This window comes from Trachurus japonicus, chromosome 17 (assembly GCF_045865225.1).
Source record: "Trachurus japonicus isolate A0001 chromosome 17, Traja_1.0".
Taxonomy (NCBI): domain Eukaryota; kingdom Metazoa; phylum Chordata; class Actinopteri; order Carangiformes; family Carangidae; genus Trachurus; species Trachurus japonicus.
Window position 1 is genome coordinate 35,412,852 of NC_140923.1, and position 18,951 is coordinate 35,431,802.

Consider the following 18,951-nt stretch of genomic DNA (forward strand, 5'->3'; position numbering starts at 1 on the left):
ACTCAAGTTTCACAGTGAATCCACTTTGTTTTTAATACTTTTGGGGGGATTTAGCAGATTTAGACATTAAACATATCTTATCATCCCCTTGAAATTTTATTCTTATACAATTTGAAGACTTTGTCTTTTTTTTCCAAAGCCATGAGGTTGCAAGGCATTTTCTCATCTCAGCTTGATGCAAGGATTGATTTCATTTTTGTTTCTTTTTTTATTTATTTATTTTATTAATGTTTTTATTCATTTGGCAGGCAAAAGTACATACAATGAGAAATAAGGACTTTTTCTTTTTTCAAAAACAACAACAATCACTTATTCCCTCCCACCCCTAACCCCTCCCAGTCCTACAAAATTTTGTTACAGATCAGTAATAACACACACCCTTCCTTCTTACCGTAAACAGACAAGCGAATGTAAAAGTACACAGACAATTAAGAGAGAGTAAAAATAAATAAATAAATAAATAAATAAAAAAGACACAACAAAACAAAACTGAGAAGTAATTATTTTCAATGAGTTGAGATGAGGCAAGGAGGAAAAAGAAATATAGTCAAAAGTCAGTTGTCAGAAGTGAACATTTCATTTGTCCTTTAATTTAGCTATGTAACTAATCATGCAGCCCCAAACCAAATCAAATTCCAGGTGTCCCCCTCAGATCGTATTTAATTTTCTCCAGGTCTAAGTACAGCATGAGGTCCTTAAGCCACAGGGAAGCTTTGGGGGCAACTGGTGACTTCCATTCCAACAAAATTCTTCTAATAAAGAAGCAAAAGCGATACTATCCTTAAACTTTTTCCTAATTGTTTGATGGTCTGATAATACTCCAAAAATAGCCAATTCTGAACAAGGAGTCAATTTTATATTTAGGGCTTCTGCAAGATGTTTAAAAACAGCCGTCCAGTAAACTTGCAGATGGGGACAAGACCAAAACATGTGGGTCATGTTTGCTGGTGACATGTGACACGTATTGCATGTGTCTGTGATATTGGAATAAATCTTGGAAAGTTTTGAATTTGTTAAATAAATACGATGGACAACCTTAAATTGTATCAAATTAAGCCTGGCGCAAGATGCACTGTTATTTACACATCATCGACGATAACCCTGCCAAGTTCTTGTTCCCAGTGTTTCTTGATTTAATTTTCTTTTTGTTTCTGAAGAATAGGAAACCCAGGAGACTTGAACTCTCAGACAGCTTTGACCAAGGTATCAGAAAAGCTGTTTACCGTTTACATGTTGTGATAGTTTCCGGGGTGGGGGGGGGGGCACTTGCTTTAGTTCACAAAAACAGAAATTTTGACTAAGGGTGTCAAACTTTTGCATGCCACTGTAAATTATCTGTTACAAAAAGAAAAAAAAACTCTGCCACAACCGGATCTTGCAGGTCAACAGCATCGGAGGCAATAGGAACCAAATGTAGACGCCGGAGGCAGAGCTTATGTGGTTCAGTCACTTTATTCACACAAGGAATAAAGCTTCACAGGCAAGACGGGTGAAAAATATAGCAACGGCAGCCCAAATAAACAACTTGCTTTAATATTCATTCAACATGCTAAACTACTTTAATTACTTTAATTTGTGTTCTTTCATACTCACACTTACTATTTTGAGTGCACACGTATGTCCACATTGATATGGTTACCCCATGGTTACCCCATGGTTACCTAGCTTTGTTTGATTTAGGACAAACGTACCCTGTTGAAATCCAATGTGTGAGGGTACTGCCAGTCAGCATATTGTGTACACAGAGTGCAATGTGAGTGTATTGGCTGAAGTAACCGAGCTGGGATACAGGCAGCATAGGATTCTAAACATGGCAAACATTAAGCTGCTTGCATCATGGTACACTTATGGTCCAGTTGATAACCTTTCGGTTTAAAAAAAGCATAGCAAAAGGATGTCATGACAATGACACATCTGCTAAATATTGGTTCAACCTGCTAATATAAAATCCAATTACCAGCGAAAGAAAATATCATGCTGACCGGCAGTCCAAAATGTTGAATTTAGACCATTCACTGTTTTGTTGGAACATTTTCTGACACATAATTGACACCACAGGGCAGCCACATCTGTCCATGCTGACACTGTTAACAGACATTCTAATGATTGTATCATTACCCACAGGGAGGACAAGGTTTTATATACTACACATGTCAGTCCAGCTGTTCTGCTGAGGATGTTGATTTGTGTTGTTCTGTGAAGTCCTGAGTAATGGCCTGAAGTGTTTAACAGGGTGCAACTCCCTTTAAACATTAAAACTTTCTCACCCCAATTTAGCTAATTACGTAATAACCAGTAAACTAGGTATATATTTTTTGAACTGAGAGGCTTCATCAAAAGCATAACTCTAGACAAAGATGAAATAAATGGTTTCCAGCAGTCTGCTTAGCATTTCATGAATCATTTTAATGGGAACTTGCTCAGCAGCAATTCACTGAATTGGTCTCAAAAACACTATAATAAGATGTATTGGCACAAAAAAAGACATCAAGATGCTCCAGATTAGGCAAAACATATTTTGTTCAGTGTTTGGATGGAATTCAACATTGAACAGCGGCTGGTGAACACTTTTGAAGTTCCTCTTATCTTTTACTTGCTGGAAGTGACGCAGCATTTCAGAGAATGACTTGCAGATGTGCAGATGAGTGAGCATGGTGTGGCGCCTGTGTGAGCGTGTGTGTGCCTGCACAACATCAAAGTGAGTTCTCCAGAGTGTGGGGTGAACTGATTCACAATGAGATGAGTAACATTTTTTGTGAAAGTCAAACTGAGTGAAAGAGAAACTGATTAAACAATTGTAGGATATGCAGTTGCAGGCAAAAGTTTGGGCATCCCTGCGTCCGGGTACCAAAGTATAATCCGTTTTTCTACTTTTGTACCTGGACCGATTCAAAAGGCATAAAGTTATCAATGACACATTCACTTTTCATTTTAAACAAGATATATATATATATATATTTATTTTATTTTCATCTTTTACATTTTCAAAATGTAATGCCCCCCCTTTGGAATCTATCACAGTGTGTAAATAGTAAATACAGTCAAAGGTATCTAAGAGCTCAAGTCTATACTTGATGATACTTGATATAAAATCAATAATTCACCAATTTTCTATTCACCGTCATGCCAACGAAGGGTTTGGAGAACTTTCGGAGTTATCAAAACACTTTTGGAGTTCCGGGGGGGGGATAAAGTGCATTTATCTTGTTAAGAAATGAAACATAAATTATGCAAACTAGAAAAATAAGAAAAAAAATGTTGATAATGTTTTGTTCCAGATAAAAGAAAGAGAAAGAAACCAGTAAGTAATGAAAAAAGATTCTTGTCCATAGAGTCTTTATTGCAGGCATGGCTATTCACAGAATATCTTAACATTAAAGAGCACAATGACACACTCTAATATTACCCATCTGTTTAGCACAGATGAGAAAATCCATACATGATTCATGTTTTATGACATACAGGAACTCACGCTTTGCTGTCCAGATACCAATCCGTTCCAGATGTGTGCATGCATGCTGCTGCACGGGTTTCTCTGTGTGTGAGTGTGCTTGATACCCACTGTTATATGTGAATGTTTAAACACACAAAGCAGCCTTCTGAGTTAATGTTCACAGTGGGTGACTGCATCTGGCTCAGCTGCTGATGTTTATTGTAAGCAGAGAAATATGTTAACAAGACTACATTAGTGTGGTCTTTGCCTTTTTATACAAAAATGTTAATGTTTCACAAGGCAAAGCAGGAATATGATGGCATGACATCAGTGCATCGCATTGTGCTCTGCTGTGTTCGTTTGTCGTGGAACTATACGAACTCCTGTGATTTTTTTGTAGCTGCAAAAACATCCCTCTTATCCACCACCAACCTGTAGAAATAGTGTTTTAAGAATGATGGGATGGAGCCACAATAGGGTTGCTTTAGGCTTGGAAACCTCGATATAAGACAAAAACAATTTTATAAGTATACAAAATCGAGATTTTTGTTAATGCATGAGTTAACGTTTAGCTTGTGGAGATAGCTAACTTATTGCAGTTACTATGTAAACCTTCAGTATTAAGTGAGACATTTAATTGGGTCTTTTAACTTTTACTCTAAACAACAGAATAGATCATTGATTTATCAGGTCAAGTTGTACCTTGTGCATGTGTGTGCAAATTCTTTGCCATTCACTCTAAATAAATCAATGGGCTTCGGCTCCATGAAATGTTATCTTTATTTGCTGTGGTTAAGTACAAGCAAATGCTATGAGAAAGAAATGGTACAGCAGACATGGACCAGCATTAACATTGTTCAATAAGGCTACAGACAAAGTTCTTGGAAATAAAAATAAAAACAAAACCTTGACCCCTATCTAGTAAAACAAGTTCATTGACTTTCTATGCATGTGCATACTCTAAAAACACAGAACACTTGTCTGGACCATAACACAACATGAATGTGGGTCAGATGCTATCTGCTGCTTTTTTATGAAGATTACAAAGGCAGACATGCATTTTAGTAAAGAAACAGAATTACCATCATGATGAACAGGGACACATGTAAAAAATCAACAAAGCAATGACCTTTTAAAAAAAAAGCTATATTAGAAATATACAAAAATACACACAGCATAATCAGTATGCAGAACAAAAGCATTAATTCACAACCAGATTATTTTTTTGTGTTCTCATTATGTATCATCACAGTTTATGTTTGCAGCTTTCTAACACATCACAGCTGAAGTTCCCTACTCTAAAAATGCTCTCCTCTCTGGGTGTAAAACAGCACAGATGTTCGCACATGACGCTCTTCATGTCTCATTTGTTTTGACCTGTACTATCAAAGAAATCTCACTGAGTATTTTCAAACATGATTTGTGAAGAGCAGAAGACATTCATGAATAATCATTCAAAATGTACATTATATAGTTGTGTATTTGTGAATCAGTGGAGAAGAACACTCATTTCTTATTTAGAATATGGTTTGCAATGAACAGGATGATGAAATATAAACACATACAACAAATTACATGTTGAAGGTGCACATATAATACTCATTATATGAATTACATGTTTTTGGGAAACAATGATTCAAATAAAAAAATCTGATCGTTCACTATGACTGAATGCGGGGTCTGTACCGAAACTGGACCTCTCTCTGGGGCTGCATGGTTCCAAATCCCCATCGCCTGTGGTCAAATTCAGGTATCTCCTCATCAGGATTCTTCAGCTCGAACTCAAAGTAGACCAACATGAGGAAAACAAACTGCTTCAGTTCATTGGTGGCAAAGAAGCGACCAGGACACATGGAGACCCCAGCCCCCCAGGGCATGGTGTAATGCTTCACCTTCTTCCCTGATTTGTAGAAATCTGTTTTCTTGCTCCCATCCGGATTCAGAAAGCGATCATATTTGAATGAATGTGGGTCTGGGTGGATCTCTGGGTCACGGTGGACGGCGATGTAAGGAAACATGGCCATTCTGTCACCCTTGCGAATGAAGTATTCACGCCCATCGGCCATCTTGAGGGTCATATCCTTGAGAACAGCTCTGGTGAGGAGGGGTGCAGCAGTGAGTCGGAGGGTTTCTTCTACAGCACTGTCCAGGATGGGTGTTTTCTTCATCATTTCATAGGTCAGGTCGACTAAAGGACCACCCTGTCGGACTTCCTGCCCCGATTCCTTCACAACTTTATCAACCTCCTCCTTCAGTGCTGCCATGGCTTCAGGGTGTTTCATGAGGAAAAGGAGCAGCCAGAATGAGGAAGGGCCTGTGTTGCCCTGAGACGCCCACAGGAGCACTAACATGTACTTGTTTATCATTGACTCCCTCATACCACGTTCCTCTTTGCCCAGCTGGACGTCCCACACCCAGCCACTGATGTTGTCTTTCATCCTCATCTTTTGTATTGATATAGCGTCTGCAAAATGTTCTGTTAGTCTCTTTGCTTCCAACCTTTCCTTTGGTGGCAGGACACCATAAGCCAGATTTGGGAAGAGTTGGTCATATTTACGAAATTCACGAAATAATGCTTCTGATTCAGCTCTGTCCATTTCTTTGGCTTTCTTCTCACTTCCCTCTGACGTGTGGGACACGTTACCAAACAGAGATAGGTAGCCAGCCCTAAAAACAATGTTGTAGCTGTACATAAACAGCCCATCCTCTATCCAGGTGCTCTGGTCTGCAGCTGAGCCAATGTCGTGCAACATTAAGCTTTGCAAGTTAACCATCATAGATTGCGTCATTACCTCCAGACCATCTCCCTTGAGGTGTTTGTTGCTGGACACCTGAAGAAGGTGGTGGTCCTCTTCCATAGAAATGTAACCAAACACTCTGCGCACCAGGTGCTTCGCAAACTTCTTGAAGTCCAGTTTTTCTCGGCTTTCTTTAACAAAGGCCCCAAATGACAGGGGATCCTGAAGGAATGTAATATAAAATCCTGCCAGCTGTATTGTGAATACATCACCATGCTTTTGCTGCATCCTCTCAAGGAATTTTGAAGTGTTCCTACGAAACTCTAGGACATGACCCAACCAAGGAATGAACCCCTTGTCCAAAGGGGGTTCTCCTGGACGCCGCTGGCGAAACACCCCAAGAAGATACAACCCTCCAATCAGGGCTGCAAGAAAGCTGAGAAGAATGGGCAGCAATAGTCCCATGTCTGATTCCTCTGTCTGATTCCTGACTCTGACTGCAACACAGTAATTTGGAGTTCAACCCCTTTATCCTTCATGGTAGGCAGTACTTTTGCTCCTCCCTTTTGGCTGGGATCACTTTCAGGGAGGTGCCTTACTAAAAAGTGAGACTCACATCAAAGTTCCTTGTTCCTTTCTCATGAATTATTTCCCCACACATTGTCTCTGAAAAAGCAAGTAAAAAGCAAGTAAATGTTTAATGATAATAATGATTATTTAATTTAATGCTAATTCAATACAATTGTTTTACACTTTAACATACATTGCCGCATGTTAGAGGTAAAAAAAAAAAGGGGGGAGGGAGAAAGAAAGAAAGAAAGAAAGAAAGAAAGAAAGAAAGAAAGAAAGAAAGAAAGAAAGAAAGAAAGAAAGAAAGAATGGGGGGGACCTGAGATAAAAAGAAAAAAGAAAAAAAAAAGTAGAGCTCCTGGTGAAGCCAGTTTGTTAATACGCATGGTCTGAAAAGCTGTATTTATTTCCAGATCACATTTTTTGTGTAATTGTGAAACAGAGCATACTAGTGACAACATCTAATCTCGGCGTTGCACAAAGAGAAACACTTTTTCTAACACTGATATCAGTGTTACAGGAATTAGAGTATAAATGAGACAACTTGTTTGTTTTTTTGCCAGTGTTAAGGCCATTTTGAACAGAATTACTTTTAGAGCTATTTTTTCAAGAGTCCTGAATTCACCACTTTATATTGGATATTAGCTAAATAAGCTAAATTATATCACTTAAAGTAAAGCTAAATTAAGCTAAAGTATATCACTTAAAATTGAACTTTACTGTGTGGGCCGAGCACCCTGTAATTTCACTGTACTAGTACAATGACAATAAAGTACATTCTATTCTATTCTATTCTATTCTATTCTATTCTATTCTATTCTATTCTATTCTATGTACATGAATGTAAAAAGGGTCATTTGATTTCTCCACTGCATATTCACCAGCTGTTTCCTGTGATGGTCCCTTGACGTCTATCACCACCTACTGGAAGATACAGGTCATTGTGTAGTTTCACCTCAATACAAGTTATAGGTTTATCCAGTGAGGGTTAAATTCTTTATCTGTAAAATGAAATCCTTAGTCTCCAGCTTCATTACATGTTGTGTTTTCAATCAAATAGTGGAAAGGTAGAAATATGTAAATGTCTACAGTTTTTTTAGACACCATTAATGGATACAGCCATATTGTCCAGGAAAAGAGGACGCCTGTGATAAAAACCTGTGAGAAACTGTGAATGAGAAACATTGTATTTTGCAACACAATAACATACAGTAGCCTATCTTAGGTAGCCTATATTAGGAACTTGTTGTATTGTTTAACCCAGTGTAAAATTCTTGATTTAAGCTACTTAGTAGGCCTACTTATCTTATCCTTATCAAAAGTAGAAAACACCTTTGCTGATTGTATGTTTTCTTTGCCAGTTTTACCCTACTTCCAGTTGCCACATTAAAGAGCATTGTTGTCCAAGTGGTAATTGGGGACAAAGTTTACCTTCCTGTCAATTTATGCAAGACGTGTGAAGAGGACAGAACTTATATCACAACTTAAAGCGATTAGCTTGTGGAGATAGCTATTTATTGGAGTTGCTATGTAAACCTTCAGTATTAAATGAAACATTTGGCTGGGTCTTTTAGCTTTTACTCTAAACAGCAGAATAGTTTATTGATGTATCTGGTCAAGTACTTGTACATGTGTTCATGTGTAGTTTCTTTGCCATTCACTCTCAATAAATCAATGGGCTTCAGCTCCATAAAATGTTATCTTTATTTGTTTTGGTTAAGTACAAGCAAAAGCTATGAGAAAGAAATGGTAGAACAAACATGGACCAGCATTAGTTTATTAAGGCTAGATGTAAAGTTCTTGGAAATAAAAAGAAAAACAAAACCTTGACCCCTATCTAGTAAAATGAGTTCATCAACTTTCTATGCATGTGCATACATTTGTGAAGATTACAAAGGCAGACATGCATTTTAGTAAAGAAAAAGAACTACTATCATGATGAACAGGGGCACATGTAAAAAATCAACAAAGCAATGACCTCTTCAAAAAATATATATTAGGAATATACAAAAATACACACAGCATAATCAGTATGCAGAAAAAAAGCATTAATAATAGATCTGAATCCACAACCAGATTATTTTTTTGTGTTCTCATTATGTATCATCACAGTCTATGTTTGCAGCTTTCTAAGACATCACTGCTGAAGTTCCCTATCTAAAAATCCTCTCCTCTCTGATATTCGCACATGACGCTCTTCTTGTATTGACCTGTACTATCAAAGAAATCTCACTGAGTTACTGAGTATTTTTAAACTCTATGATTTGTTAAGAGCAGAAGACATTCATGATTCAAAATGTACATTATATAGTTGTGTATTTGTGAATCAGTGGAGAAGAACACTAATTTCTTATTTAGAATGTGGTTTGCAATGAACAGGATGAAACACATACAACAAATTACATGTTGAAGGTGCACATATAATACTCATTATATGAATCTCATGTTTTTCGGAAACAATTATTAAAATAAAAAAAATCTGATCATTCACTATGACTGAATGCGGGGTCTGTACCGAAAATGGACCTCTCTCTGGGGCTGCATGGTTCCAAAGCCCCATCGCCTGTGGTCAAATTCAGGTATCTCCTCATCAGGATTCTTCAGCTCGAACTCAAAGTAGACCAACATAAGGAAAACAAACTGCTTCAGTTCATTGGTGGCAAAGAAGCGACCAGGACACATGGAGACCCCAGCCCCCCAGGGCATGGTGTAATACTTCACCTTCTTCCCTGATTTGTAGAAATCTGTTTTCTTGCTCCCATCCGGATTCAGAAAGCGATCATATTTGAATGAATGTGGGTCTGGGTGGATCTCTGGGTCACGGTGAACGGCAATGTAAGGAAACATTGCCATTCTGTCACCCTTGCGAATGAAGTATTCACGCCCATCGGCCATCTTGAGGGTCATATCCTTGAGAACAGCTCTGGTGAGGAGGGGTGCAGCAGTGAGTCGGAGGGTTTCTTCTACAGCACTGTCCAGGATGGGTGTTTTCTTCATCATTTCATAGGTCAGGTCGACTAAAGGACCACCCTGTCGGACTTCCTGCCCCGATTCCTTCACAACTTTAACAACCTCCTCCTTCAGTGCTGCCATGGCTTCAGGGTGTTTCATGAGGAAAAGGAGCAGCCAGAATGAGGAAGGGCCTGTGTTGCCCTGAGACGCCCACAGGAGCACTAACATGAACTTGTTTACCATCGACTCCCTCATACCACGTTCCTCTTTGGCCAACTGGATGTCCCACACCCAGCCACTGATGTTGTCTTTGGTCTTTAACCTTTGCATTGACATAGCGTCTGCAAAATGTTCTGTTAGTCTCTTTGCTTCCAACCTTTCCTTTGGTGGCAGGACACCATAAGCCAGATTTGGGAAGAGTTGGTCATATTTACGAAATTCACGAAATAATGCTTCTGATTCAGCTCTGTCCTTTTCTTTGGCTTTCTTCTCACTTCCCTCTGACGTGTGGGACACGTTACCAAACAGAGATAGGTAACCAGCCCTAAAAACAATGTTGTAGCTGTACATAAACAACCCATCCTCTATCCAGGTGCTCTGGTCTGCAGCTGAGCCAATGTTGTGCAACATTAAGTTTTGCAAGTTAACCATCATAGATTGCGTCATTACCTCCAGACCATCTCCCTTGAGGTGTTTATTGCTGGACACCTGAAGAAGGTGGTAGTCCTCATCCGTAGAAATGTAACCAAACACTCTGCGCACCAGGTGCCTCGCAAACTTCTTGAAGTCCAGTTTTTCTCTGCTTTCTTTAACAAAGGCCCCAAATGACAGGGGATCCTGGAGAAATGTAATATAAAATCCTGCCAGCTGTATTGTGAATACATCACCATGCTTTTGCTGCATCCTCTCAAGGAATTTTGAAGTGTTCCTACGAAACTCTAGGACATGACCCAACCAAGGAATGAACCCCTTGTCCAAAGGGGGTTCTCCTGGACGCCGCTGTCGAAACACCCCAAGAAGATACAACCCTCCAATCAGGGCTGCAAGAACAATCAGCACCAATAGTCCCATGTTTGATTCCTCTGTCTGATTCCTCTGACTGCCTCACGGTAATTTGGAGTTCAACCCCTTTATCCTTCAGCTCCTGGAGCTTCTGGTGAAGCCAGACTGCATTTTAATTAAGCTGTTTTAATTGCCAGATTAAAGCAGAACTTTGCAAGTCGGCCGGAAATAGCTCGCTCCTTCGTTGGTTTCTCTTTTTTTCCCTCTCCGGAGCTCCCCCACAGTTCTGGGAGGCACATGTCACTGTCGTAAAAAAAAAAAAAACTCGCCGCCACCACCTCCTCCACCCCCCCTACACGTGCTTGTGTTTACTGCTGTTTGCTAAGCCCTGCTAACACCGAGCTAACGCTAACACGGAGCTAATGCTAACACGGAGCTAACGCTAACACGGAGCTAACGCTAACACCGAGCTAACGCTATGCTAACACGGAGCTAACGCTATGCTAACACGGAGCTAACGCTAATACAGCCACACACAGGCACAAAGACACAGACATACACACACAGGAATAAAGGTTCCAAAACGCGAAGGTGTGTGTGTGTGTCATGGTGTATTACATTATCTTGTAAAAGACCCATGGTGTGTGTATCTGTGTTAGCATTAGCTCCCCGTTAGCCACAAGCTGAACTTCATCAGTAAACATTTCATGTTTCCATGGTTTCCTCCGACTTTCCGAACTCAAACCAATCACGATTCGTGACATGCATGACGTCATATGCGTTCTTATCTCGTACTGCCGTAAGGCAGTTTCTCGCGATACTTCTATCCATTGACGAGATTTGTAACACCGAGACGGACGACTGATCTTGCAAGTGCGGTTTTCAGCCAGTGGGGGGGGTGAGCGCATTGGCCTAGACCCCATTCACTTCATAACAGGTCACTCAACCATCACAGTGACTCTGAGCCACAATAATTACAGCCCAAATCCTGCATAGTTCTGCTTTAAATATTTTTCTTCATATGTTTGAAAGTACCAATGATAAAATGATGATAAAATCAGCCCTAGAGGTTATACAAATAAATATCAGCATTTTCTGACAAGATCACAACCACCATGACAAAGCAAATGATCTTTTATGCAAATTACATTCAGAGCCTCATTAAAAGTCCTGAATTCAGCACATCATCTTTTTTACGTTGATGGAAATTGTAAAGAAGAAGCAAAATGTTTGTACCAGTGTTTCTAAACTTTGAAAGAATTATTAGATGTTGCCTCTAAAGTTGTTAAATATTTTCATATATTAATTTACTTAGAGTTGTTCCATTTATAAATTATCATGTTAAATGATATTGAGTAGATCACTCTAAACTCTTGTATTTCAATGTACATTTAGCATACTGTAAAACCTTGACCCTTATAGCTACTTAATGGGTTGTACAGTACCTTATTTATTGTAGCTGCTAAATAAATGTTACTATAGGAGACAGAGACACAGGTCATTTTGCAATTTCACCTCAATACAAATCAGAGGTTAGTGTGGCATAGGTCCATCCGGTGTGATTCCGGCATAAATTGAACCGGTCCAACGCACCGTGACACCGAGTTAGACCGCCCCCTCGAGAGATGAAGTCTGCTGACCGCTAGCTTCTCTAGCAACTTTAGCAATGCCGCACCATAACAAACAGCGCAGTCTATTTCTCGCGCAAACCGCGATAAAAAAGGCCATAATGCTCAGAACAGCACCAAACGTCATCAACAGTGCAAACAGGGTCCCAGCACATAATACAAGGCATCAAACATCCAGCTTTGCCTGGTTTCTATTGAAAAGAGGCGACGAAAACAACTCACCCGCTCTCCTCCAGTTATTTGTTATGCAGCAACTTTCCGAGTCCAGGCGCTGCCAACACACGTCCGAGTCCGACTGGCAGCACAAACATCTGGTTTCAGCGGTCATTGGAAGGCAGTGACCACACATGATTGACCACTGACACTCGAACCCCCCAGGTCCAGCACATAGACTCCACCGCAGCGCTCCCTCTTTCACTTTTCTCCTCCATTTCCTTCAGCTTGTCTTCGGTAAACTCGGTATCAAACTGATAGGGGCGCCCATCGAAAGGAAACCAGTCTCCGTTGTTCTCAAACTGCATAAACTCAGCCATGTTGCCCCTTCTGTTACAGGCAGTCTCTTCCGACAACAAACGTCGTCCTGATCTTGCGTGTGACGTCGCGTCTAGTCTCGTGCTTGTTTACGTGATTTTCTCCCGCAAATATCTAAAGTTAGAAATGCCCAATTCCGTTCATGTCCCTGTGAACACTCGATAATAACTTTTATAAACTGATAGGCAAGATACATAGGAACTTTGACTGCATTGCATGGGATCACACATTTTCATCCTTGAGCTGCGGGACTCCTTGGTAATGTAATCGCCTCCACGCCAGAAGAAGAGGAAGAAGCAGACGCAGAAAGTTGCTGCATAGCATATAACTGGAGGAGCACATAACTGGAGGAGAGTGGGCGCGTTGTTTTCGTCTCTTTTCGAGACCAGGCAAAGCTAACAGATGTTTGATGCCTCGTATTATGTGCTGGGACCCTGTTTGTTTGTTCATTTGGTGCTGTTCTGAGCATTATTTGTGGCTATGAGTGGCTTTTTGATCACGGCTTGTGCGTGGAGAAATAGACTACCGGCGGTACATTTGTTATGGTGCGGTCTTTGCTGAAGTTGCTACAACTAGAGAAGCTAGCGGTCAGCAGACTTCATGGTGCATTGAACCATATGGGTTAATTTACGCCCTTTAAGTGGAAATGATAAGCCTACACATTTTCTCTTTTTTAGACACCTTTAATGGATACAGGTTTCTAGTGAAACCAGTCTGTCAATGCTTTTGGCCTGAAAATTTGTTTTAATTGCCAGACTGAACATTTGTCTAACAAGATGTAAAAAAAAAAAAAAATCCTTCTGTGAACAGTTTTCATCCTCGTCTGCCTGCTCTGCTCCTGGCCTCTCCCTCTCCACTTGTTTCTGGTGACCAGATTTATGTTTTGCCATTCTCTGTTTTTTCAGAGAGCACTAACCTGTCTGTGCTATGTTAGCTCATAACTATCTCAGGAGAGGGTTGCTGTTGACCCAGCATGGACTGAACTATTATTTAAAAGCTATTTATTTAAAAATAAAACATATTTCATGAATAGGCCTACAGCATGTTTTTGTGACTGTTAATGCATTTGCCTTGAAAAGCTATTTTAATTGCCAGACTGAATATTTGCCTTCACTTGTTAAACAGGATGTAGCCTACCGATCATAAAATCAGCCCTAGAGGTTATACAGTTATACAGGTTATACAAATATCTTTTTTTCTGACACCCACCACCATGATATTTCAAATTGGGCTAGGCATAGCCTACCTTTTATGCCATGATGAAACAAAATTACATTCAGAGTCTCATTAACAGTCCTGAATTCACCACATCATCATTTATGTTGATGTAAATTAGCAAAAGAAGCTAAATGATCACTTTATGATAAACTTTATGTGTACATAAATGTAAAAAGTTTATTTTGCCTCCATTGCATCTTCAGCTGTTGCCTATGTTGGTCCCTTTATGTTTATCGCCATCTAGGTTCATACATCTACTGTCACATCACTGAAATTTGCTTTGCTGTCCAGTGAGCTGTAGCGTTAAAGCAGAACTTTGCAAGTCGGCCGGAAATAGCTCGCTCCTTCGTTGGTTTCTCTTTTTTTCCCTCTCCGGAGCTCCCCCACAGTTCTGGGAGGCACATGTCACTGTCGTAAAAAAAAAAAAAACTCGCCGCCACCACCTCCTCCACCCCCCCTACACGTGCTTGTGTTTACTGCTGTTTGCTAAGCCCTGCTAACACCGAGCTAACGCTAACACGGAGCTAATGCTAACACGGAGCTAACGCTAACACGGAGCTAACGCTAACACCGAGCTAACGCTATGCTAACACGGAGCTAACGCTATGCTAACACGGAGCTAACGCTAATACAGCCACACACAGGCACAAAGACACAGACATACACACACAGGAATAAAGGTTCCAAAACGCGAAGGTGTGTGTGTGTGTCATGGTGTATTACATTATCTTGTAAAAGACCCATGGTGTGTGTATCTGTGTTAGCATTAGCTCCCCGTTAGCCACAAGCTGAACTTCATCAGTAAACATTTCATGTTTCCATGGTTTCCTCCGACTTTCCGAACTCAAACCAATCACGATTCGTGACATGCATGACGTCATATGCGTTCTTATCTCGTACTGCCGTAAGGCAGTTTCTCGCGATACTTCTATCCATTGACGAGATTTGTAACACCGAGACGGACGACTGATCTTGCAAGTGCGGTTTTCAGCCAGTGGGGGGGGTGAGCGCATTGGCCTAGACCCCATTCACTTCATAACAGGTCACTCAACCATCACAGTGACTCTGAGCCACAATAATTACAGCCCAAATCCTGCATAGTTCTGCTTTAAGTAAATGTCTTCTACTCTCCAGGTGCAAAACACATCCGTACTACTAAACTTTGAATATTAGGTTTAGGTGTCTTTAATGTTTGGACGCTAGGGCAGATTTATGTGGCTACAACTAGTAAAAGTACAAAAACCACAACAAATAAGAATGCAGTTAGATGTTCAGTGAAGTTAGTTTTAAATTGGATATTCGACAGACATTCGCAAGCCACTCTTGCAGGCTTTACAGTAAACACAGGGAGAAGACAGCTACAGTGTCTACCGACTTCCTGTTTTAAAAATAAAAATGTGAGATATTTAAAGGGATAGTTCAACATTTTGGCAAATTGGCCCATTGCCATAATCCCTATAGTCATAGCAGTAGGTTTGTTACCTTTAGTTATCGGTGCAAGCTATTTTTAGAACGGCAGAGCTACGCTACGGAGGCTCATGGGATTTCTTGGTTTCCCTCATCAAACTTTAACACAGTACTTTAAACACAATATTTGATTAAAAAAAAATATCCCACATAGCCGTCTTCTCTGTGTTTACTGTTGGAGTGGCTTGTGAATGGCTGTCGAATATCCAAAAACTAAATTCACTGAAGTGTTAACAGTTAGATGTTTCTGGGAACAGGGGAGCAGGGACACTCACCGGGAATGGAGATGGGTTTCAGGCCGAGTGGCGTGGCAGGCAATGATGGAGCGAGAAGACCGCGTTGATGGTTTGGTCGGTGTTGAGCATGGGCATAGCAGGTCAGCAATATAGTGGTTTCCCATCAGGTGCAGGCAGCAGCGTTGGAGCAGTAGACAATGACTTCTCTCATGGCTTTTTCACTGAGCTTGAGCATGCGTTGACAATGACTGAATGACATACCGAGTTGATAACTACCATGGTGTGACCGTTTGGCGTGATTAGATTGTTAGGTCAAGTGAAGGTAACTGGAAGAAACTCAGGGTATGTCGAACTTGCTTTATAGTAGCTATGGGCTATAGGCTTGAGCAAGACATTTCTTATGTGACAATAGGTGCGTTTCCATCAGCTGTTTAGATGCGCATCGAGATGTATCGCATCGGAAAATGATGATGGAAACGCCGTGATTCGCATTAAAATCCTCTGATTCGCACAGAATGAAATACGCTCGCTATGGCCGGGTTTTGGTTGATTCGAATGGGATGGAAACAGCTGTATGCGAATCAAGTGTGACGTAGCGCATTTTCACCCCATCTCCTCCCATGTTTGCAGTTCACTCACAAGACAACATCAGGGTTTCCGCTGTCACACAACAATTAATTAATTGTGGCGCAGTTCTTCATAGTTCCTCCTCAGTAAAAACCAAACTTATCAACCAGCGAATCCAGCGTTTATCATTAATAAAGTCTGGGGCGGCGCAACTCTCTCTCTCTCTCTCTCTCTCTCTCCCACACACACACACACACGGGTCGCGTTATGACGGTAATAAACATATGCGCTAAATCGCGCTAATGTGTTCAAATCAGACCGTCCGTCCGTCCGGCCGGGAGGGGGGGGGTGCAAAGTCCGTAGATGGAAACACACATGATTCGAATTTCTTTTAATGCGCATTTCCCAGTAATTCGAATCACTTTGGATGGAAACATGGCTAGTGTCCACTAACGAAAAACTGCTCTAAAAATCTAACATATTATTATTTCTTTATTTGCATAAATCTCTCAAACCACTTCTCCTCTGTCCAAAACTACCAAATATGTAACCCTTGAAAATGCCAGTTTGATTCCTTTATGGCACTGTTTTGTTCTGTTTTTAATGAAAAAAACACAAAAAGTTAGTTATTTTCTGAAAGACAAATGTCAAGTGGCTGGGGGATTAAAAAATAAAATCAGCCTTAGATTCCTCAAAATATTGGCTTTGTAGCATCATTAGTTTTTCTGTAGCGGCAGATTTAAAATGTCTTTTTCTGTGATCATGTAAGGGTTTAGATTTGAAGAAAAACAGTCAAATTTTTCACTTTACAGTTTACCAGCAGATGGTGCTATTTTCCCATTATATAGACATGTCTGTATTTCCCATTATATAGGCATAATGGGAAAATAGCACCATCTGCTGGTAAACTGTAAAAATGAAAAATATATATTAAAAATCGAGCCTATTTTTTAGGCCTTTTCTCGAAAATTGCATATCCATAATAAAATGAGTATATCTCTGCAACCACAAGGTCTATTTGAATACTTTTGGTGTCATAGTAAAGGGAAAAAAATGAGGAATTGCTGAGATGTGTAAATTTCAGTATATCTGTTACTGGTGAAGAGTAAATGAAGATGACACACAGAAAAAAAAATCATATTTTTGATGAGTGCCCTTTAGAATAATGCAGATGAAGCTCAAACTCTCTATAAAATCATTGTACAACATGTGAACATTGTCTCTGCAGTGGTTGATTCTGATTAATTGAAGCAGGACAAAATTATTGAGATTTTACTACAAAATATCCAGGCAAACTTTCCAAAATGTCCATTTTTGGCACAGCTTGGAACCACCTGCTACTATAAACTATTGTTTAATCTTTATTTTCACACAATTTGGATAAACTAACTGAAAATAAATCTACTGGAACCGATTGTAAATAACTAACATAGTGGATTCAGTGTCTCTGCGCCCTGCTGCTCAGAGCAGCTTATTTGGGTGGGTTTGGCTTTCAGCCTCTATCTCTGCAGCGCAGTGGTCGATTCGAGTGAGTGGCGGCTCATTGAGCGATAGATATCGCTCTGTTGTGACCATTAGAGAGAGAGGAATGACGCTAGACCCAGGTCGATGTGATTGGCCGCACTGGCAGCCATGTGACAGCCATGAACCAATCAGATCAGCAGATCCACGTGCAGGCCAACGTGGGGTTGTGTGCGCGCGCGCCAGGCTTGCCAGGGTCCTAAAGCCGTCGGATTGCGGTCCGGCTGATTCAGATGTAAACACTAGGCAGAGTTCAACTGGAAATATTGTGGATTTACCCATAACACAACCTTTTCACGGCAAAACAGCAAAGGTAAGAGCAAATCTACGACCATGTTTTGGCCACGCAGCGTCTGTTTTTGCTCGACTTTGCTGGTTGTTGTCTTCTCCCTCTGCCGTGCTGCTGCTAGCTGCTGTGTTAGCCGCTGTTGCTGGGGGACGCCCCAATGTTTACGTTCAGATGAGAGGTCGCTGATGTGTTTTGCATAATGTACAGTAGTATACGAGCCAGAAATGTGGCGACTGGGTCCACACAGAGGTGCTTTATGAAGTTTGGCCCTGTCCCAATATCCGCACTTCCGCCCTAAGGTCTTCCTTGAAGTGTGCATTTCTGGAAAGCGCACTTAGGGGTGTAAGTGCGCAAGGGACCGATTCAATTAACAGCGGAATTGGGACGCTTCTGACACGTCACGTGTTACGTCATTTCTGTGTTGGTTCATTGTGAGACATGGAGGCTGCAGTGGCGCTGCTCGCTGAGTGCTTGGTGGTGATGCGACATCACCAAGAGCTATTAAGGAGAATTAGGAGTCGCAGGAGAAGAAGATATCTTCACCTCACCCAGCTGTTGATGCTGATGCCTGATCAACAGGTAAATTAACTTTATTGTATCCTACCTTTTAAAGTTAACTGTTAATGTGACCAGCGCTATTTTAAAAAAAAAAATCTGTTAACGTTATAACCTGTTGACACGGAGTTTGGCGAGGATATATTGAGATATTACTCAAATTATTAAGTAATGTGAACTGTAGCTACTGGGTCATAAAAGGGGTGTAGTCCTGAGAAAATGAATGATACATTGTTTCATTATT

The 18,951-nt window shown here is 40.6% G+C and overlaps 2 protein-coding genes across 2 annotated transcripts; both read right to left on the bottom strand.

Moving 5' to 3' along the window:
- Positions 1–4,197: 4,197 nt before the first annotated feature.
- Positions 4,198–6,689, bottom strand: LOC146971238 (5-beta-cholestane-3-alpha,7-alpha-diol 12-alpha-hydroxylase-like). The gene has a single exon (XM_085805642.1). The coding sequence runs from the start codon at positions 6,634–6,636 to the stop codon at positions 5,095–5,097; it is 1,542 nt and encodes a 513-aa protein (XP_085661768.1). The 5' UTR covers positions 6,637–6,689; the 3' UTR covers positions 4,198–5,094.
- Positions 6,690–8,941: 2,252 nt separating this feature from the next.
- Positions 8,942–10,764, bottom strand: LOC146971239 (5-beta-cholestane-3-alpha,7-alpha-diol 12-alpha-hydroxylase-like). The gene is made up of 2 exons (XM_085805643.1): positions 9,044–10,764; positions 8,942–8,981 (listed from the first exon to the last, which is right to left on the bottom strand). The coding sequence occupies exon 1, from the start codon at positions 10,762–10,764 to the stop codon at positions 9,232–9,234; it is 1,533 nt and encodes a 510-aa protein (XP_085661769.1). The 3' UTR covers positions 8,942–8,981; positions 9,044–9,231.
- Between the last annotated feature and the right edge of the window lie 8,187 nt (positions 10,765–18,951).